The sequence below is a fragment of the Ornithodoros turicata genome, chromosome 1 (assembly GCF_037126465.1).
Source record: "Ornithodoros turicata isolate Travis chromosome 1, ASM3712646v1, whole genome shotgun sequence".
Classification (NCBI taxonomy): domain Eukaryota; kingdom Metazoa; phylum Arthropoda; class Arachnida; order Ixodida; family Argasidae; genus Ornithodoros; species Ornithodoros turicata.
Genome location: NC_088201.1, coordinates 134,890,950 through 134,908,254, shown reverse-complemented (window position 1 = coordinate 134,908,254; position 17,305 = coordinate 134,890,950). Strand labels below are relative to the sequence as shown.

Genomic DNA, 17,305 nt, shown 5'->3' with positions numbered 1-17,305 from the left:
TCCGTTTTACTCCTTCAGTGAACTCTGTCACTCAGTTACATGAACAACATGCAGTGTTAACTTTATTTTCCACAACTGATTAACTTCTTAATCCAAAGGGTTGATATTTTCAGGTATTATTTCTGACAAGGATTGCCGCGTTTTGTATATTTTGGAACTTGTAGATTGATATTTTTGTTCAAAATACAGACATATCTTCATGAGGTTTCTGCTGTTACACCAATTTTTGGGTGTCCCAAAATCAATTTTAGGAATACATGGATACCTTTGTTTATGAAACTTACATCATTCGATAGGGCATTCATTTGGCTACATTTTCCTATATAGCAAAATATTTTGAAGTGATACTGTCAGCCACAAAAAGAAATATTTGTCAAACCACCGAAAAATGTGTTAAACCACTCGTTGTAGAAAGATCAGTTTTCTTACCCATAACTTTTAAATATTTTATGGTTGCAATATTCATTTAGCAATGCTGTCCTTAGGTGGCACATTGTTTTCATAAAGTTCTTATAGTCTTCATTCGTTTCATTTTTTGTTAACTGTAGCACAAAAGAACATTTTTAAGGGGAAGTTGGCCAAAAAGTGGTGCTACAGCAGCTTGAAATTTTATATCTACGAGGGTGGTTCCATAAGTTTCCGGCCCGACCAACTTTTAATAGTCATAGAGACAAAACAAGTGCATCACTTTTCGACATAGTCACCCTTAACTTCGATGCACTTTTGACACCTTTCAACCAGCATTCTTATACCCTTGAAAAAATTGTCCAAAGTTTTGTCCGCAGAATGCTGGAAAACTGCCTCTTGCACCTCACTATCGTTTTGAAATCTCCGTCCTCTGAGATCCCTCTTCAAGCTTGAGAACAGGAAGTAGGCATTCGGTGCCAAGTCTGGACAGTAGGGTGGGAGGTGGATTTCTTCGAAGCCGCTCTCCTTCAGTGCAGCCTTGGCAACAGAAGCCGTGTGGACAGGGGCATTGTCCTGGAGCAACCGGACACCTCGACTCAACCTGCCGCGCCTCTTTTCCTTGATGGCGTCTCGCAGTCGGTGCAGAAGTGAAGCGTAATAAGTCGCACTCACTGTGGTGTTCCCCTCTTTGAAGTCGATGAGGAGGATCCCGTGAAAATCCCAAAATATTGTTGCCATGATCTTCCTTGTGGATTGTGTGACCTTGGCTTTTCTTAGGGGTGCTTCTCCTGGTTTGCGCCATTCCATCGACTCCTTTTTCGAAAGGGGATCATAGTAGAACACCATAGTCTCATCCCCTGTGACAATTGACGTCCATATTTATTTTTCGTTCTCTTGACGGAGCTCCAAAAACTCTTTGGCACAGACGGCACGCTGTTGCTTTTCAACTGACGAGAGAAGTCGTGGCACCCATCTCGCACTGACCTTTTTCATGTGACGGCCCTTGCTGATGATGCGAAAAACGGTTGTTTTGGAAAGCCCCAGCCTTTCTGAGATTTCCTTCACCTTCAGACGCCTGTCGCTCAGCACTTCCTCCTCGACAAGAGACAAATTTTCTTGTGTCACCACTTCCACTGGATGACCATCGCATGGATCATCTTCAGTGGACTCTCGCCCCAGTCGAAACTGCTTAGCCCAGTCTTTTCCGTTGTGTACGACGGAGAGGCTTCCCTGTACACGTTGTCCAGTCGTGCTTTAATTTCCTTAGGCGAAAGTCCCTCTTTTGTCAAGAATTTTATCACAGCGCGGTACTCGATTTTTTCCATTTTAACTGAAGAGTGCACTCTGGCTGTTTGAAATGCCGCTCTCCAACCGACAAAAGTATGGAGAGGGTTGAGGGTGGTGCTCCGGCCCTCCAACAGGTGGCGCCACGCGTCCTTAATTGCATCTTCAAATTCGCGCGCATTTTCTACCTCGGGCCGGAAACTTATGGAACCACCCTCATATCTTCCTGTTTCTACACATTACCTATCATTTAATGGAACGCCAACTACTCGAACTTGACTCGATACTCGAAACAGGGATTTGGTATTACTCGAACTCGAAAATTTTGCTACTCGCACAGCCCTAGTTAAAAGGAGTACAGAGGGCCGTCCAAAATATTTTCAGTTTAAGACAGTTGATGAAAGTGTATATGTGTCAATTTGCCAAGCAGCACAAAAGGTTATGATGCATGGTGTTTCTTGTTGTTGTTTTTTTTTCCCAGAAAAAACGTGCCAGACCAATGTGCTTTGAGAGCTCATCACTGCTGTACCTTAGAAATGAGTTGCTTGAGTAATCATGAGAGAGGAAAGAGGGAGCTCCATCAAGTATCTTTGATCGGTAACATTTTGATAGCTGTTTTTTGCTATGGCTGCCTCTCTGGTCCTTGGAGGCTTTATGTCAGGATTATGCCATCGAGGTGTGATGCACACTTCGTGATCTTTGAACGTCTGCGCTTATCAGTTAAGTGCCCGTAGCTGAATTGTAGTGCGGAGAGGTTAACGTTCCATCCTCCGCTCCCTGCCAAATACATAAAAAAAACGTATCGGGGAGGCTTTGGCTCAGCCTTTAGTTACAGATGTGCCTGTGTATGTAGATATGTAGCACACGAAAATCTGCAATCACGAAACCGAAACTGTCTTAGCTTGTGCGTACATTACAATGCTGCCATGCGAGCCTAGGGATGTCCGCTAATGATCGCTAAGAATGTCAGACTACAAAGGTTACTCATTGCTATTTTTTCCTCATTTACTTTATCATTTTTCAATGAACTCTTTTGTTTAAGCTCAATATGACGAAAATACAACAGCGACGTTTTGTGCCCCCGTAAAGAGCGAACTTTGGGTTTCCAGGCCTGGCAACTGCGTTCCACAAGATGGCAGCATCCGCACTTTGACGCCGATTAAACGGTAGCTAGACCCACCTGGCAGGTGCCTCCCGGTCTTCCGACCGAAAGAAAAACGTTCTTGGCGAGACTGAAATGGCTTTTGGCCACATATTTGCTGTGGGATGAATGATTAAAATAATTCATCATTCAAGGTGCTTAGTCATACTTGAGAAGTATTCGAAGTTCTAATAATTTTTCGAATATCCGCTCCAAGGTGTGTCCAGGTAAAGTCACATGGCCTGCTTGCAGAGTACATTGTGGGATTTCTTCGAACAAACATTGTCAGGTGAGGCAAAATACATGGCCTGCAAGGCAATGTTAGAAACACCGAAAGGAACGACTACACCTCTGCTCAATCATCTGAAACATCATCCTGCTGCCTACAAGTCAAATGAGGCGAAACTGTCACTTGTAGAGGCAATAAAAACCCAAAAAGGCCGAGACAAGCCAGAAGTCACCGAGCGCCTACATGAAACCAAAACTGGAGGCTAGGGGTGCCCGTGTGAAGCTGCTGACAAAGAAAATTGCACCGTTCATCGCCAATGGCCTTCATTCGTACTCGGTTGTTGAAGAACTCAGGTTTCTGGACCTATTTGGGACTGCTGCCCTGGAATATCTCGTTCTGAGCAGGCCTACCATCTCGCACTCTGTTGTCCCAGACTTGTACGAAGGGTCCCCTCCAGACAAGAGGTCAAACGGGTTAAGTCCGAGCTACGCAGCTGTTTCATTGGAGGCACGGAGTGCTATTCCATCATCTCTGATGGTTGGACAGCCTGCAGTGGAGACAGTTATGTTTCAGTGACATGCCATGTGTTGGACACGAATATCACTGAGAGCAACTGCACTTTGGCTTGCTGGAGTGTACCCAGGGGACACAACGCTGGTAATTTGCGCGTTTTTCTGCGAAGCGTCTGCGCAGAACGAGACCTTCCGCAAGACTTGCCGGATTTTGTGCTCACAGATAACTCACGAAACTTCAACGCAGGAGTCGCGAAGTTCAAGTCGTGGACCTGGATCCCTTGCTTTGCCCGCACACAGCAGCTCTGCATTGAGCTGCTAAAAAGGGGACCCCTGGATTTAATTAAATTTGCGCACAAGCAAATCAGTAATCAGACAAGTCAGTGGTTAGATATGACAAGCACAGCTCGCAAGCATGATAGTGTTTGCAGAAAATACAAACAAACATGGGATGTGCACCACTGGAACTAATCCAAGATGTTCCCACAAGATGGAACAGCGAGTACAGGATGATTTCCAGTCTACTAGGGCTGCGTTTGGCAATTTCACTGGACTTTTAAGAAAATGACAACATTGACCACTTCAGCAGCAATGAAAGGTGCCAAATGCTGTCAATGACTGATGTGCTAAAGTACATCAATGTGGCAACGACAGAAGCCTGCCCTGAAAGCAGTCCTACTCTCTCATTTGTGATTCCTCTAGTTCACTGCATGTCCCCACTGCTATCAAAAAGGGCTCAAGAAGGTGACATAGTGTTATTTGCTTAAAAGCTTCTTCATACCATGAAAACAAGGTTTATAGGCGTAAAAATTAATTACACTTTTACATTTGTGACACTGACAGGCCTAAGATTCAAGAATGTCTGCTATATAACTAAGAGAAAGAAACAGTGGGCTTGGAAACTCTTGGAAGCAGCTGTAGAGAAGCATGCTTCAATTGGCTTTCACTGTGATACCACAGAATCATTTGAGGAACTTGCATCACTGCCCTCAACATCATCTGCTGTGTGGAGTGTCTTCAGAGAACTTGCATCTGCCTTGTGTGTTTCCCCTCAGATGACCAAAAGGCTACCAACACTGCAAGGGGAGAGGTACCTTCATTGTCCCGCCTTGCCACACTCAGAAAACCCACTACTCTGGTGGCAGTCTCATGGAAAAGCAAGGTTTCCCACAATGGTTAAAGTTGCACAGCTATAGACGACCTGAGCCCTTACGTCATTGTTTTACCGCTGTACTAAACATGCTGGTGGGCATTATCAGCTTGATCAGCCAATCAGCCGACGCATTTTTCCCGCTTCTTGCCAACACCACCTAGATACAGAAAGCCTGCTTACTTGTCGACGTGACATAACGTCTAATAGTCAGCCAATTGGGATCGTGTTTTCCACTGTGGCAGCCAATCACGAACATGCTTTCACTAACCGTGGCCATAAAGATGAACCATCATCGTCTGCGAGTCGTGGTTGTTTGTCCCCGCATGCTAAATATGAAAACTCAGAAATAAAGCGCAAAACGTCCCCAATTTTTCTCAGAACTGATTTTCTGGAAAGTCTCTTTTTGTCTAAATATTGAGGAGTGCAGGCTCCAAGTAAGCTGCAAGCATTTGCGGGTTCTTGAATTCGCAGAAGAATTGCAGTAGCAGATGAATTCTGACTACAGTCAACCCTCGATTTATGAATCTTCGATTTATGAACTCCCTCGTTTTATGAACACTAGCACGAGGAACCAAACTTTTTACATGCATTTTTCCCTCGTTTTATGAACCTCGATATTTGAATAATGAATGGAATTTCTGGGAACCAACTAGGAGTTGCCCAGCGTTCTTGCCCTCAATTTATGAACGGATCGTTCCGAGGCCAACGAAAACCTTCAAAGGGATTCCTGAACAGACAAAACGTTTTCGAGGTATTGCACCCTCGGTTCTTAACCCCTCGAAATCCGAACAACAAACGGGTTTTTGCAGAAGTGTTCCTGACCTCAATTGACACAGCGGAAGGCATGGTCCAAAGCAAAATTAAACTATTTAGTATTGCATAATAAACAGAGTGTGAATGCAACTAACATCTGTGTTTTGTGAGACTGATACAGCAGAAGGCGTGGTCCAAAGCAAAATTACACAATATATATTGCATTATAAACACAATATCAACTCGGAAATACTGTTCCATTTGCTCGATAGTATTCACTTAACGGAATTTTCGATTTATGAATCACTCGATTTATGAACGATTTTTTGGGGAACCGAGGGTTGACTGTATATATGTCCATGCAGTGAAGGAGGGAGAGGAGGCAACAAGCAGACCTTCCGTATCTAGGTGGCATTGTTCTTGCCCATCGCAGCAAAATATAACCTCAAACAGGTCTCCCCGTGACGTCACATGTTTCTAAGCAGAGGGTCGTCTATACTAGTCCATTCCTACAACTCAGGTGCCAAGTGAAATACTGTTTTCTATTTGCGGTCTTACTGTGTCCACAAGATGCCAATTCTTGTTGCCTGAACATGTTGAACAGTTGGTGTTACTGCACGAAAATTTGAAGAATTAAAGGCTACCCTTTCTTAAACAGTACTTGGTACATTTCACTTAAGATTGAAATTTAAGAAGCACCATTAGGATGCGGTGGCAATACATTTGTGGCCTTGTTGATGCAGGCAAAAAATAATAAATCATTCATTACTTATTCAAAAACATTAAATTTCATTCGATTTGATTTGACAGTGGTGCTATTCGATTCATATTTGATTCAGCCCTGAAAACCACTATTCGTGCAACCCCAAAGTTGTGTCTTATGCTGAAGCCGTGCAGCAGAAGCCAGTCGGTTTACACTTGTTTTCATAATAGTTGAGCTCGAGTCTCACACTCTAACTCAACAGCTTCAGTAGTGCTTCCCGCACAAGCAGTGAGCATGTGCTTAATGCACTGCCAAGGCTACTGAGATTGAGTCTGAAATTTATACCCAACTTTTATGCAAATGAGCCCTGATGGGCAGCACATGGCCGAGTTGAGTGTTGATGTCATCGGTCCCATGCCCCCCAGTGCCCGTCAGAACCGCCATCTACTAGTGCTCATCGACAAATTTATTAAATAACACAGACCTTTGGGCTAGTTGATATTCCATAACTGATAATTAAATTTACGAAGTCTGTTGGGCTCTTCCCACTGAGAGCCCCCACAAGCAAGACCATCCTTGAGGTCTTGACCTTGAGGACCAACCCATGGAGGTCTGTTTTATAGAATTTAGGACTAGCAGAAAACATACTGTCCCTTACAGGCCCGCAGGACGAACAGTTGAACGCCAAAACGCCACAGAGAAGTGGTGCCTCATGACTAGGGCCCATGGCTCATGGCAAACTCTTGCGGTACCCGAAGTTTGGCACAGAATTTCACGGAATTGCGTATTTTGCTCCAAATTCCGCGTATATCTTGGTTTTGCAAGGAAGTTCGCAAAAATCTGATTGGGTCAAGGTAAGCAATTGGCGTGATGTGGACGGCTAATATGACATGCATATGACGTGCGTACTGCCAATGCCACCTAGACACAGAAGGCCGGCTCATTGCCTCCTCTCCTTCCTTTGTTTAAGAGTCACAAGAGTCTGTTACTGCAATCCACCATTCTGCGAATTTAAGCACTTGTAAATGACTGCAACACATCTGAAACCTGCAGACCTACATACAGTAGACCCCTATTATAACGAAGTCGTTGGGACTGGAAAAAGATCGATATAGGCAGGTTTTTCGAAAAAAGTGGCAGCACCATAAATATGGTGTAATTTGCCCAAAATTGCATGGGAGCGCGTTAGAGCAAGCAATTTCAAGGAGACGATGAGAAAAGCAGTCTTTACGAACCTTTATTGCGGCAAGAAAAAGCTCAATCTCATATTGCCGGGCAGTATCGCTGGGCGGCAACAGCGAGTCTTCCAGTCTCATGAGGCACTGTACAGGGTGTGTGTATGCTATAAAAGGTCAGTCACATTTTCATGCAAGAAGTGATACCTCCTTGTTGCTATACCTCTATCACGAAAAGACTTCCTCTGCCTCAAAGCACATAATTTATGCTAGAGGAACCTACGAAACGATTGTGGTTACCTAGCACTGTGTAACAAAATAAATATGACCATGCAAACTTTCACCTCCATCCATCGGTATTGCGCATAGGAAACACATGAAGACGAAAGTTTCCATGGCCGTGTTTATTTTATTACACAGTGAATGGTAACCACAATTTTTTCGTAGGTTTCTCTGGCATAAGTGATTCACTGTATGGCAGCACAAGTCCGTCTCTCAAATAGATATAGTGTCACGCGCGAAAATGTCACTGACCTTTTATAGCATACACCCTGTATAATGGTGTAGTCACCCCCACTGCATTCGACTTTGTTGCGCAAAAGACAAAGTATATTACGTGTTACCGCCGTCAACGGAATTTCCCGAGGTCCATCCTCCAAGTCTCAGTTTTGACTTTTCACACCCAACACAATGTGGATGGCTTCCTCATTCGTGGTAGCACCAACAATGGGCACGTCCGCATCCACAAGTGCGAAAGAATCGAATACCCTAGTCCATAGGTTGTAGGGTGAACGTCGTGTTTGCTGGCAAGAACTCCAAAGTGATAGCCGTCAGATGTTCAATTTTCCTGTGACCGGTGCAATTGCAGACGAGAAACAGGACATTGCCCTGTGCAGCAGCAAACTTGCGATCCAGAAGTCGCACGTTGTCTTCAAAAATATCTGCTTTCATCCATGCACAGAGATGCGAAGCCCCAGAAAAAAAACTGAATTTTTTTGTTCTTTTTCATTGTCTCCAGAAAAATAGCCCAAAATTTCCAGGCGACAAAATCCAAAATGCAAATTTTCGTGCCTTTGATGCGTTCCAACCCATTAACAGTGCCTTGGGTGCCTCTAATCCACCAACAACCACCAACTTAGAGCTTCGTCTGGCCGCTCCAAGCGATCGCCATCGCGTTCACGTAATGTCGGAGTTCTGGTCGGAGTGGATGGGTTGTTCCAACTACCTATCGTTGAGTAGACAGCAGTCTCATGGGATGCTCTGCTTTGCATTTATGCCTAGAGGGTGAACACTACTAAAGTTTCTAGCTGATTGTATGCTGTGGCTTGGCCGGCAATGCTTCGACTCAGCAGTAACCGCAGCATTTTACGCGTCAGTTGATCTTTCGTTGATTGATTTTGGTCGTCGTGCTGTGTTGCTGGCTGCGTCGGCAGGGCGATAACTCTCTTGCCCACGAGAAAGTGAGATGGACATAATACGTTTGAGTCGTCCGGACTGCAGCTAGCGTACGTGAGTGGCCTGGAGTTGACTACCGCCTCAACTTCGGTCATTACTGTTCTGAGTTCTTCAAAGCCGAGTGACGTTTTCCCCAGAACTTTACGAAGAGCAGTCTTCACTGTCCGGACGAGTCTTTCCCACCAGCCCCCCACCAGGGGGCTCCGGGCAAGATGTATCTCCAGGTGATGGTTTGATGTGTCAGGTAGTCATTCACCTGAAGATCCTTTGTCGTGTTCCAGAGTGCCCGCAGCTCCTTGTCCGCTCGCTTGAAGCTTCGGGCGTTATCCGAATAGATAGTCGTCGGTACACCTCTTCTTGCCACGAACCTCCTTAAGCTCATGAGAAATGCTTCAGCTGTAATAGGTGGTGTGAGCTCAAGGTGTACAGCCCTCGTCACTGCGCAGGTAAAGAGGACGATATAGTACTTGTTTGTGCTCTTTCTTCCATACAGGGGGCCCGCAAAGTCAACCCCAACAGTACGGAATGGTTCACTTGCCGCTACGCGGAAGCCAGGTAGCGGAGCCGTTGGTACGGCTACTCTCCGAGCTCTAAATCGTGCACATAAGGTGCACTTCTTGAGAACTCTCTTGACCGTCTGGCGAGCCCGTTGCACCCAAAACTGTTCTCGTATTTCCGCCAAGGTGGATTCCACTCCTCCGTGAAACACTCGCTCATGAGCCCACTGTACAAGCAAGGTAGTGAAATGATGCTCGGCAGGTAATATAATGGGGTACTTCACTCGGTCGCTATCTTCTAGGTGTTGCAACCGTCCCTTTAACCGAATGACTCGTAGTTCGTCTTAAAAAAATGGCAGATCTTTCAAGAGAAACGACTGCGAATTGTTTTTCCCTTTCTTGAGGTCGTAGACTTCGTAGACGTGGGCAAGAGAGTTATCGCCCTGCCGACGCAGCCAGCAACACAGCACGAAGACCAAAATCAATCAACGAAAGATCAACTGACGCGTGAAATGCTCTACAGAGAAAAGTTGATGCAGCACTTTTGGAGACGCTGGAGATGCCAGTATCTCTTGCAGCTCCGGTCAGCACATCATTTTGATTCTACGTCCTCCAAGAGGCTACTACCTGGCGACGTAGTTGTGATTGAAAGCAACAGGCCGAGGAACCTATGGGACATCGGCAGAATCATGGAAACCTACGAAGGTCAGGATGGTCACGTAAGATCGTGCCTCCTTAAACGCCAAGATGGCAAGACAACGAAAACTCCTGCACAGCATCTCTACCATCTTGAAGTATGAACACCATATTTCGCGGCGGGAGGATGTTGAAACTCGTATGTGGAGAAAAAAGAGGAGCTGGTGGCCAGCTCACCTGCATGGACTTTTACCTTCTTCTTTTAGTTAAGCTAGCGTGGGCACGCTCACTTGTTCGGATTAAAGCGAATGCTTGGACCCGCTTTGAGTCCTTCTGTTCTTCACATTTTCACAGTAACCACAATTGTTTCCATTTTGTCAAATTTTTCGGAAAAAAAACACCCCAAAACGTTTTTTTTTTTCTAACGATCCAAAATTTCCGGAAATTTTGCATCTCTATCCATGCACGCTTGTTGCTTCTACAGATAAAATCCTTTGGCATAGCAGCGTTTCGAAAGCAGCGGGGCTTTTCTACCTTGCCTACTATCAGCAAAGGGAGCTTATCTACCCCGGTGACATTTGCCTTGGTGATGGCAGATTTCGACCGTTCACCCTTTTCTACTTGGCGGATGAGGGTGACTTTCTGCTCCAAAGTTAAACACCTCCATACAGACTTCAGTGCTGTCATGCCGAAAGGCGAAGCAACAGTTTCCCTCCCAACCTCTACGGGCGCGGCACGTGCGTGACTGCCCTCACTCTTCTTCGCGCTGCCCATTGTCCGGCGGCGGTGTTCCCGAGCCTTCTGGAGGGAAACGGCGAGAAGCGCATGTTGCCGTCTAGCGTGACTAAGTCATGGGATGTTGCTCACGGTGAGACTCTGCATTAAGGCGCTCCCGAGTCTTGAGTTTTCGTACTATGTGAGGTTGGCTCACAGTAAACTTAGAATAAAGCGGTTCAGAATAGATGCATTTCGATCGGGACCCGGTGAAACTCCGAAATAAGCCATAATTCGTAAAAAGCGACTTTGTTATAACGAGGGACTACAGTATTAAAAAAAAAAGGGTGCAAAATGCTTTCCAGAAAATCAGTTTTGAGAAAGATTGAGACCTTTTTGCGCTTTATTTCCAAGTTTTCCCATAAAGTACACGGGGACATTAAATCGCAACTTGCAGATGACGGTGGTTCCTTTTTGAGGCCATGACCGCTGAAAGCACGTCCGTGATTGGCTACAGCCGTTGAATACACGATCTTCATTGGCCGACTCTTAATTTTTACATCACGGCGACAAAGTAAGCAGGCTTTTTCTATCTAGGTGGTGTTGGTACTGTGCATGCTCCCAAATGCTCCAAGGTACACGTGACACCGGAGAACTGACAGAACTTACGTTTACAAGAGCACTGCACACGCAACCTAATCTAAGTACCTACGTTTTGCACTGACAGTCCGTGTATCCGTGTATCTTGTGCCACATATTCCCAATACATATTGCCACGCTTCTTGTTTGATAACGGCGGTAACACGCAGCCAACATCAAGGTCAAGAACAATCAGCGCTTCGTGAACTTGCATGAGCAATCTGTCCGTTGCGCGAGCCATCTACGTTGCGCATGCGAGGACTGATGCCCGAACCTTGATGACGTGCACGGTCCCTTCTCCATTATTCCCTGCCGAGCAAGGGCGGATCCGACCCTCAGTTTATCGGGTATAAAATAATTGTAAGCCCCAAGCTGGGACATTCAAAGAGTCAAGTGTGATCTTGTGCGCATCTCAGCAAGAGGTCAAGTATTCCACTTTTTACATAGCGGTATTTGGCAAAATGGTTGTAAGTCTACTGAAGGCAGCTGAGGGTCAGCAAGTTGCTTCCCACGATGTGTTCGATGCCATGTTTGTTTTTTATGGGGCTATCTGAAAGCCACGTCACTGGAGAATTATGCTGCCCTAATGAGGCAGGAAGGAGTAGAAGAAGAAGCTATCCATGTGGGAGAAAAGCTAGAAAGAGGCACACAGCAGGCAGCTTAGAATGCACAAGAGATGCTTGAAAACAGTGAGAGCTGGCAGTTCTTCAAAGGCATGGGAGCCTTGGACCCACTACAAGTCGAGTCTCCATCACATGAACTCACCAAATTCAAGAACATTCCAGCCATAAGGTATCTTCGATTCGGCCTGCACCTCCGGCACCTGTTCAGGGTAGTACCAATGTGGTGCAAGAGCATGCGCCACCGACTGAGACAGTGCAAGTGTAGGTTCAGCACCGCCCCAGTGTGCTTGGCTTTGTCACCTACATGACTACTCTGCTGAGTGACGCTTATGAGTTTGCCAGAGGGCACCAGAAGAAGGTCCAATCGACACAGATGCGCTACTTTGATGCCCACAGGTGCGAAGTGAAGTATACAGAGGGAGGTCCGGCCCTGAAGGATCTACATACTCCTAGTGATGCTAGTAATGGGGTGGCTGCAAAGGTAGCTCCTCAACGTTCAGGCAGGACCTTTTGCGGCAAAGTTCTTGGGACGAGACAACTATCAACTTGGTGATCTGCAGACTGGGCGTAAGGTAGGAGTAGTGCATGCAGATCAGATAACCTCTTTCCACAATGACTGTGACGCGGACCAAGGTTGCATTTGAAGCGGAGGCGAGTGTGAGGAAGAACAAAACCGGAACTAATCTACACTCTTGCGAGGTCTCACGGGCTCCGCAGTGAGGACACGTGATGCAGGGTTTTGGGGTTTTGGAGGGTTTTGGAGGAAGAGGAGAGGGTTGACAGATTGCCTTGTGGTGTAGTGAAGGATAGCGCATTGTATGTCGAGTGTGACAATAAGCATTACAAAATATCCAGGAGGCCGGCGGGACTTTCTGCCTGATATTGATGTGAAACTGGCCAGCAATATAGAACGCTAGTGTTTCTTCAAGGAGCCAGGCTCGAAAACTTTGCTGGATAGTAGAGAACTGGTCGCCATTCATTGCAAGCTTGTCAAGGAGGATGTAGCAATGAATTTTGCTATTTCGTTGCCTGCACGTCCGTGTTGTCGTGACATATTTTGTAGACTGTTTTTTTATGCATCCATTTCTTCACAAGATGATGATATGTATGCTTCATTTTCAATTATAGACTGAATGTGGGTGTGTGTTTCATTGAACATTACACAATAAAGTCTCAATTACCTCGGTGCAGACTTGTTGAGAGGCACAGGAACTGCCCAATTGAATATGGGACAAGGTGGCAGCTCACGGGTCCTGCTAGAGTCTACAATGTCCTGCAGCACCTTCGAGTAGCGATGCAATCGGTTTCCTGTATCGAAACAGAAAAAGAAAATATTTTCGAGGTGGTAACGGCATGAAAGAAGTATACAAATCTACATACAATCTTTACTGAAGAAACTGTACTCAAACACTTGAAAGCGGAGAACCAGCAAGACTTAGGGCTAGAGCCGTCTGAATAGAAAACTTTCCGAATGTCATGAATACAAATATCTCAGACACCCTGACTCAATTCCTCTTTTTAAACCAAATTTTCAATCAAATCCAAATATTTTCAAGAGAGAGATCAATTCAAACATTTTGAATGCCTCACTTTGGAAAATGTGTATCTGTCCACGAAGCCAGGCAGTGATGAGAGCTGAACTACACACCTCTTGATTGCCGGTCGAGTACGCTACCCACTATGTTATGCTGACTTGTCAAGGTGCCCCACTTGTGAGGACGTGCTAATGCTCTCTCCACATTCTATCTTCGATGTTTTCTTCTACACACACACATACATACAACACAGGATGAGGTAACAGCATATGGTGAACACGATGGGGAGTAACTGTTATGAAGATGAATCACACAAACTTATATATAGGGCCTGACTTTTTAGGGTTAAACCCGTATCCGCCCGATATTTACCCCCCGAACGAAATCTGTAAAATTCGGGTTTAACCCGAATCTACCCGAAAACATCCGGGTCGCGTGGCACACTCATAAGCGTGCATTAAAATAAAGTTTGATAACATTGCTAAACATTAGTTCCCAGTGATGGCCACTAACTACTTGTATAGTAGTTTAACTATAACTACTAACTACTTTGCAATGGAGTAGTTTAACTAGTAGTTGAACTACTTTTCAGGGGAGTAGTTAAAACTACTTCTTTAACTACTGCAACGTAGTTTAACTACATCTATAACTACTTAATGTGGTCCATCAACACCAATCCTTCGTAGTGTTCTTGGACACCTAAATATGAATCACAAGCAGTGAAATGATACCTAAAATGTACTTTGTGCCTACGTCGCTTAATTCACATACTGTCGTAAAATCCACTGCCTGTCTCTTGTATATTATGTGCTGGCAAAGGAGCTTGCTGCGGAAATATTTTCTATGGAGTGAAAGCTTCCGCTATAAAGGTATGTACAACATACGGCAGACCATGTAGAGATTAACACTCATGCTCCTTCGTCACAGATCTGTACGCCACACACAAATATTGTGGTGGGTGCCGATTGCGCCACTGTGGAACGTAAAATATTTTCGCTTAGCCACGATGGTCGATGACATAGCCATCCTATATGGTTATGTCCACACCAGGATGGTAGCCAGGTATTACGCAGGCCGCTATGATCGTCAAATACAAAGCTTGCGGCGGGATTCCTTCTGTGCCTACGCGATAAACTGAGCTGCAGAATTATTTCACAGCAAATGAGGCTTCACTAGACAAGCATTAAAAGTCAAGATTTAGTACACACTCATTGCACAATTGCTCTGCACCTCCGTTCTCACCAAACAAGTAGCTGAAAATAAAACTCGGAAGCGCAATCATGCCGTAAAGCTTGCGGCAAAATCGGAAGTAGTTGGAGCTTGCAGTAACCTAACTACTGTAGTTAACTACTCGAAATAGTAGTTTAACTAGTAGTTGCCACTACATTTCTGCAAGTAGTCGATAATTACTTTTTAACTAGAATCAGATAGTTTAACTAGTAGTTTAACTACATGTAGTTAACTATTGGCCATCACTGTTAGTTCCATGTTAAGACAAATTTTTATTAAACAAAAAAAAATCACCCGAATACACCCGAATTCCTGACGACAGAATATGCCGTAACGGGATTTAACCCGAATACACCCGAATTTTCAAATGAAAAATATCTCCCGATATTTACCCCCCGAATTTGGCCAAAAATAAAACCCGAAAAAGTCAGGCCCTACTTATATACCTTGTTCTTGGGCACCTTGAGGTTCATGTTGTGTTCATCTGTTTGTGTTTTTGAGCCTCCAAACGCTATCCACCGTCAATCCACCGCAATCAAAAGGGGCATGGTTTGATTCCTGCCACCATCTGGCTTTTTCAATGACTGTCACGTCTGAACTGTTACATTTTGTGCAAAAGTCTGTTGTGTTGACTCTTAAACAAATTTCCCTCAATCTAGAACTGGGCAAAACATATATCAGGTAGGCCAGGTGCTTCAAAACCAAAACTAAAGCTTGGATGGAGCCTTCAAGGTGGACGAGTCAGACTAATTGAGATCACTTGATGACATGTCACAGTACGACAAGTTTAGCACATCCAAAGTAACTAGGCTTTGAATAACACCTCTGAGTCGTTTGAGGATATTTCAATAAGTTTCAGATGTCACTGTGGCTTCGTGGTCCATAAGCTTTGTCAGCAATAATTTCTTGCTATTATAAAACACTGCTTCTACAAGCTTGTAGTTTAAAACGAGTACACAAATTTCTCTAAGTCCATATCGTGAGAGAGTCTCATTCTGTCTGCTTTGGCCACTCTCCATCCTCCTGATGATGCGTGTGTGAATTTTTTATGTGAGCTTAACAATGTAATGTCTACTGTGTACTTTTTGTGTTAGCTTAACAATGTAATGTCTACTAATGTGCACTGCACTCACTCGACAGGGTGTTTTTTTTTTACATGAATATGTCTTTAAAGATACGCAATGAGGTAGGGTGGCATCAAAGCCACCCTACAACACCAAGACAAGAAAACCACCACTTTTGTCACTCAAAGTATCAATCGGAGACTAAGAGTTCAAGGAGTGGTGCGCCAAACCAGGCCCCACCACCTGGATCACTGGAAGGTTAAAAGCGATAATGAAACTGGTCTTGACCTTCCTCTCGGCTCCCTGCGGGCGCTACACGCATTTGAAACTCGCCGGGGCACTTCACTCTGTAATCTTGCTGAGCGCAAATAAAAGGCATTGTGCCTTAAAGAAATAGAACAGTTCCGCTATGAGCAATGCGGAGCGTTGCTGGCTCTTTCGTGTGAGAAAACAAAAACGCATAATGGGACGTCCAGCAAAGAACGGCACTGCAGACTCTGTCCACTTTGGAGTCTAGAAATTCAGGGTACTTTTTGTTTGTGTCGGTGGCAGCTCCATTAGCATGTACTTCGGAGTTGATGCATCCACAGTAGAGGATGAGCAGTTCCCATGCATGTAGAAGCTCCGGTAGCAAGTACCACTGTACACTCTGCAGCTACCGATGATTGTTTGCAAGTTGCAAGAGAAGACTTCCAGATTGTAAACCAGTGTCTGTCATTTCAGTGTCCCACGCAAGATGCATTCCCAGAAAAACCCAGTGGTAGTAGCCTGACTACTCCCTACTCCAAAGTTTCATAAAATATTTTACAGGTTTAGAGAAAAAAAGGTATGGGAGAGCAGTACCCATGCCATTTTTGTAGGCGGGTTATGCGGCGAAGCGGACCTCCTGTGCGAAAGCGCACGGAACGAATAAGCACCTAAAATACATGAAATAGATAGTTTCAAATAGATAGTTTCAGCAAACTCCAAGACAGCAAAATTGGACTGCAAGTTAGGGTAGTCAGTTCTGATTCATGACCTTAGAACTGCAACAAAAAAAAAAAAAAAAAAGAAAGCAAAGAAACCAGAGAGAGACACAAAACATCAGCTCAAAAGAGCTGACCTTTTGTGAGTCTGTTTTCTGTATCGTTTTTGGAAGCCCTAGAGTCCTGAAGGTAAAATTAGACACGCTCATTTTTTGAATCTACCCTCTTTTTTAAATCCTGAAACAAGCACGAAATTTGAGTTATCAATCACCAAATTCTAGAAGGTAAATAGGACAAAACCAGAACTAAGCAGTTCTCAAGCGCAGAAACAACATGGTCATCAAATTAGCATCGACTCCAATCAGCTCTATCACTTCAAAGCATGTGGTCTTCTGACGCGAGACCGTGTCGCTTCTCTTGCAGTGTGTGGTTTCAGTCCTAATTAGTCGTTCAGTAGCTACACACACTTTCCAACAAGATGTCTGCCCGGCCGGATACCCGCCTGTGAAAACCGCGTCTAGGTACCTCTCATGTCTTCTTACAAAAATTTTTGTAAAGGATAACAAAGAAGACCCGTATAATCAACTTC

General features: G+C 44.8%; 1 protein-coding gene across 5 annotated transcripts in view; it reads right to left on the bottom strand.

Annotated features, from left to right (window-relative positions):
• LOC135378629 (membrane-bound transcription factor site-1 protease-like) overlaps positions 1-17,305 on the bottom strand; it is a 156,788-nt gene that overhangs the window by 4,444 nt on the left and 135,039 nt on the right. For all 5 annotated transcript variants that reach the window (XM_064611708.1, XM_064611707.1, XM_064611710.1 and 2 more), the window contains one exon: positions 13,104-13,230. In XM_064611708.1, coding sequence (XP_064467778.1) covers positions 13,104-13,230 — 127 coding nt within the window. The remainder of the gene's footprint in view (positions 1-13,103; positions 13,231-17,305) is intronic.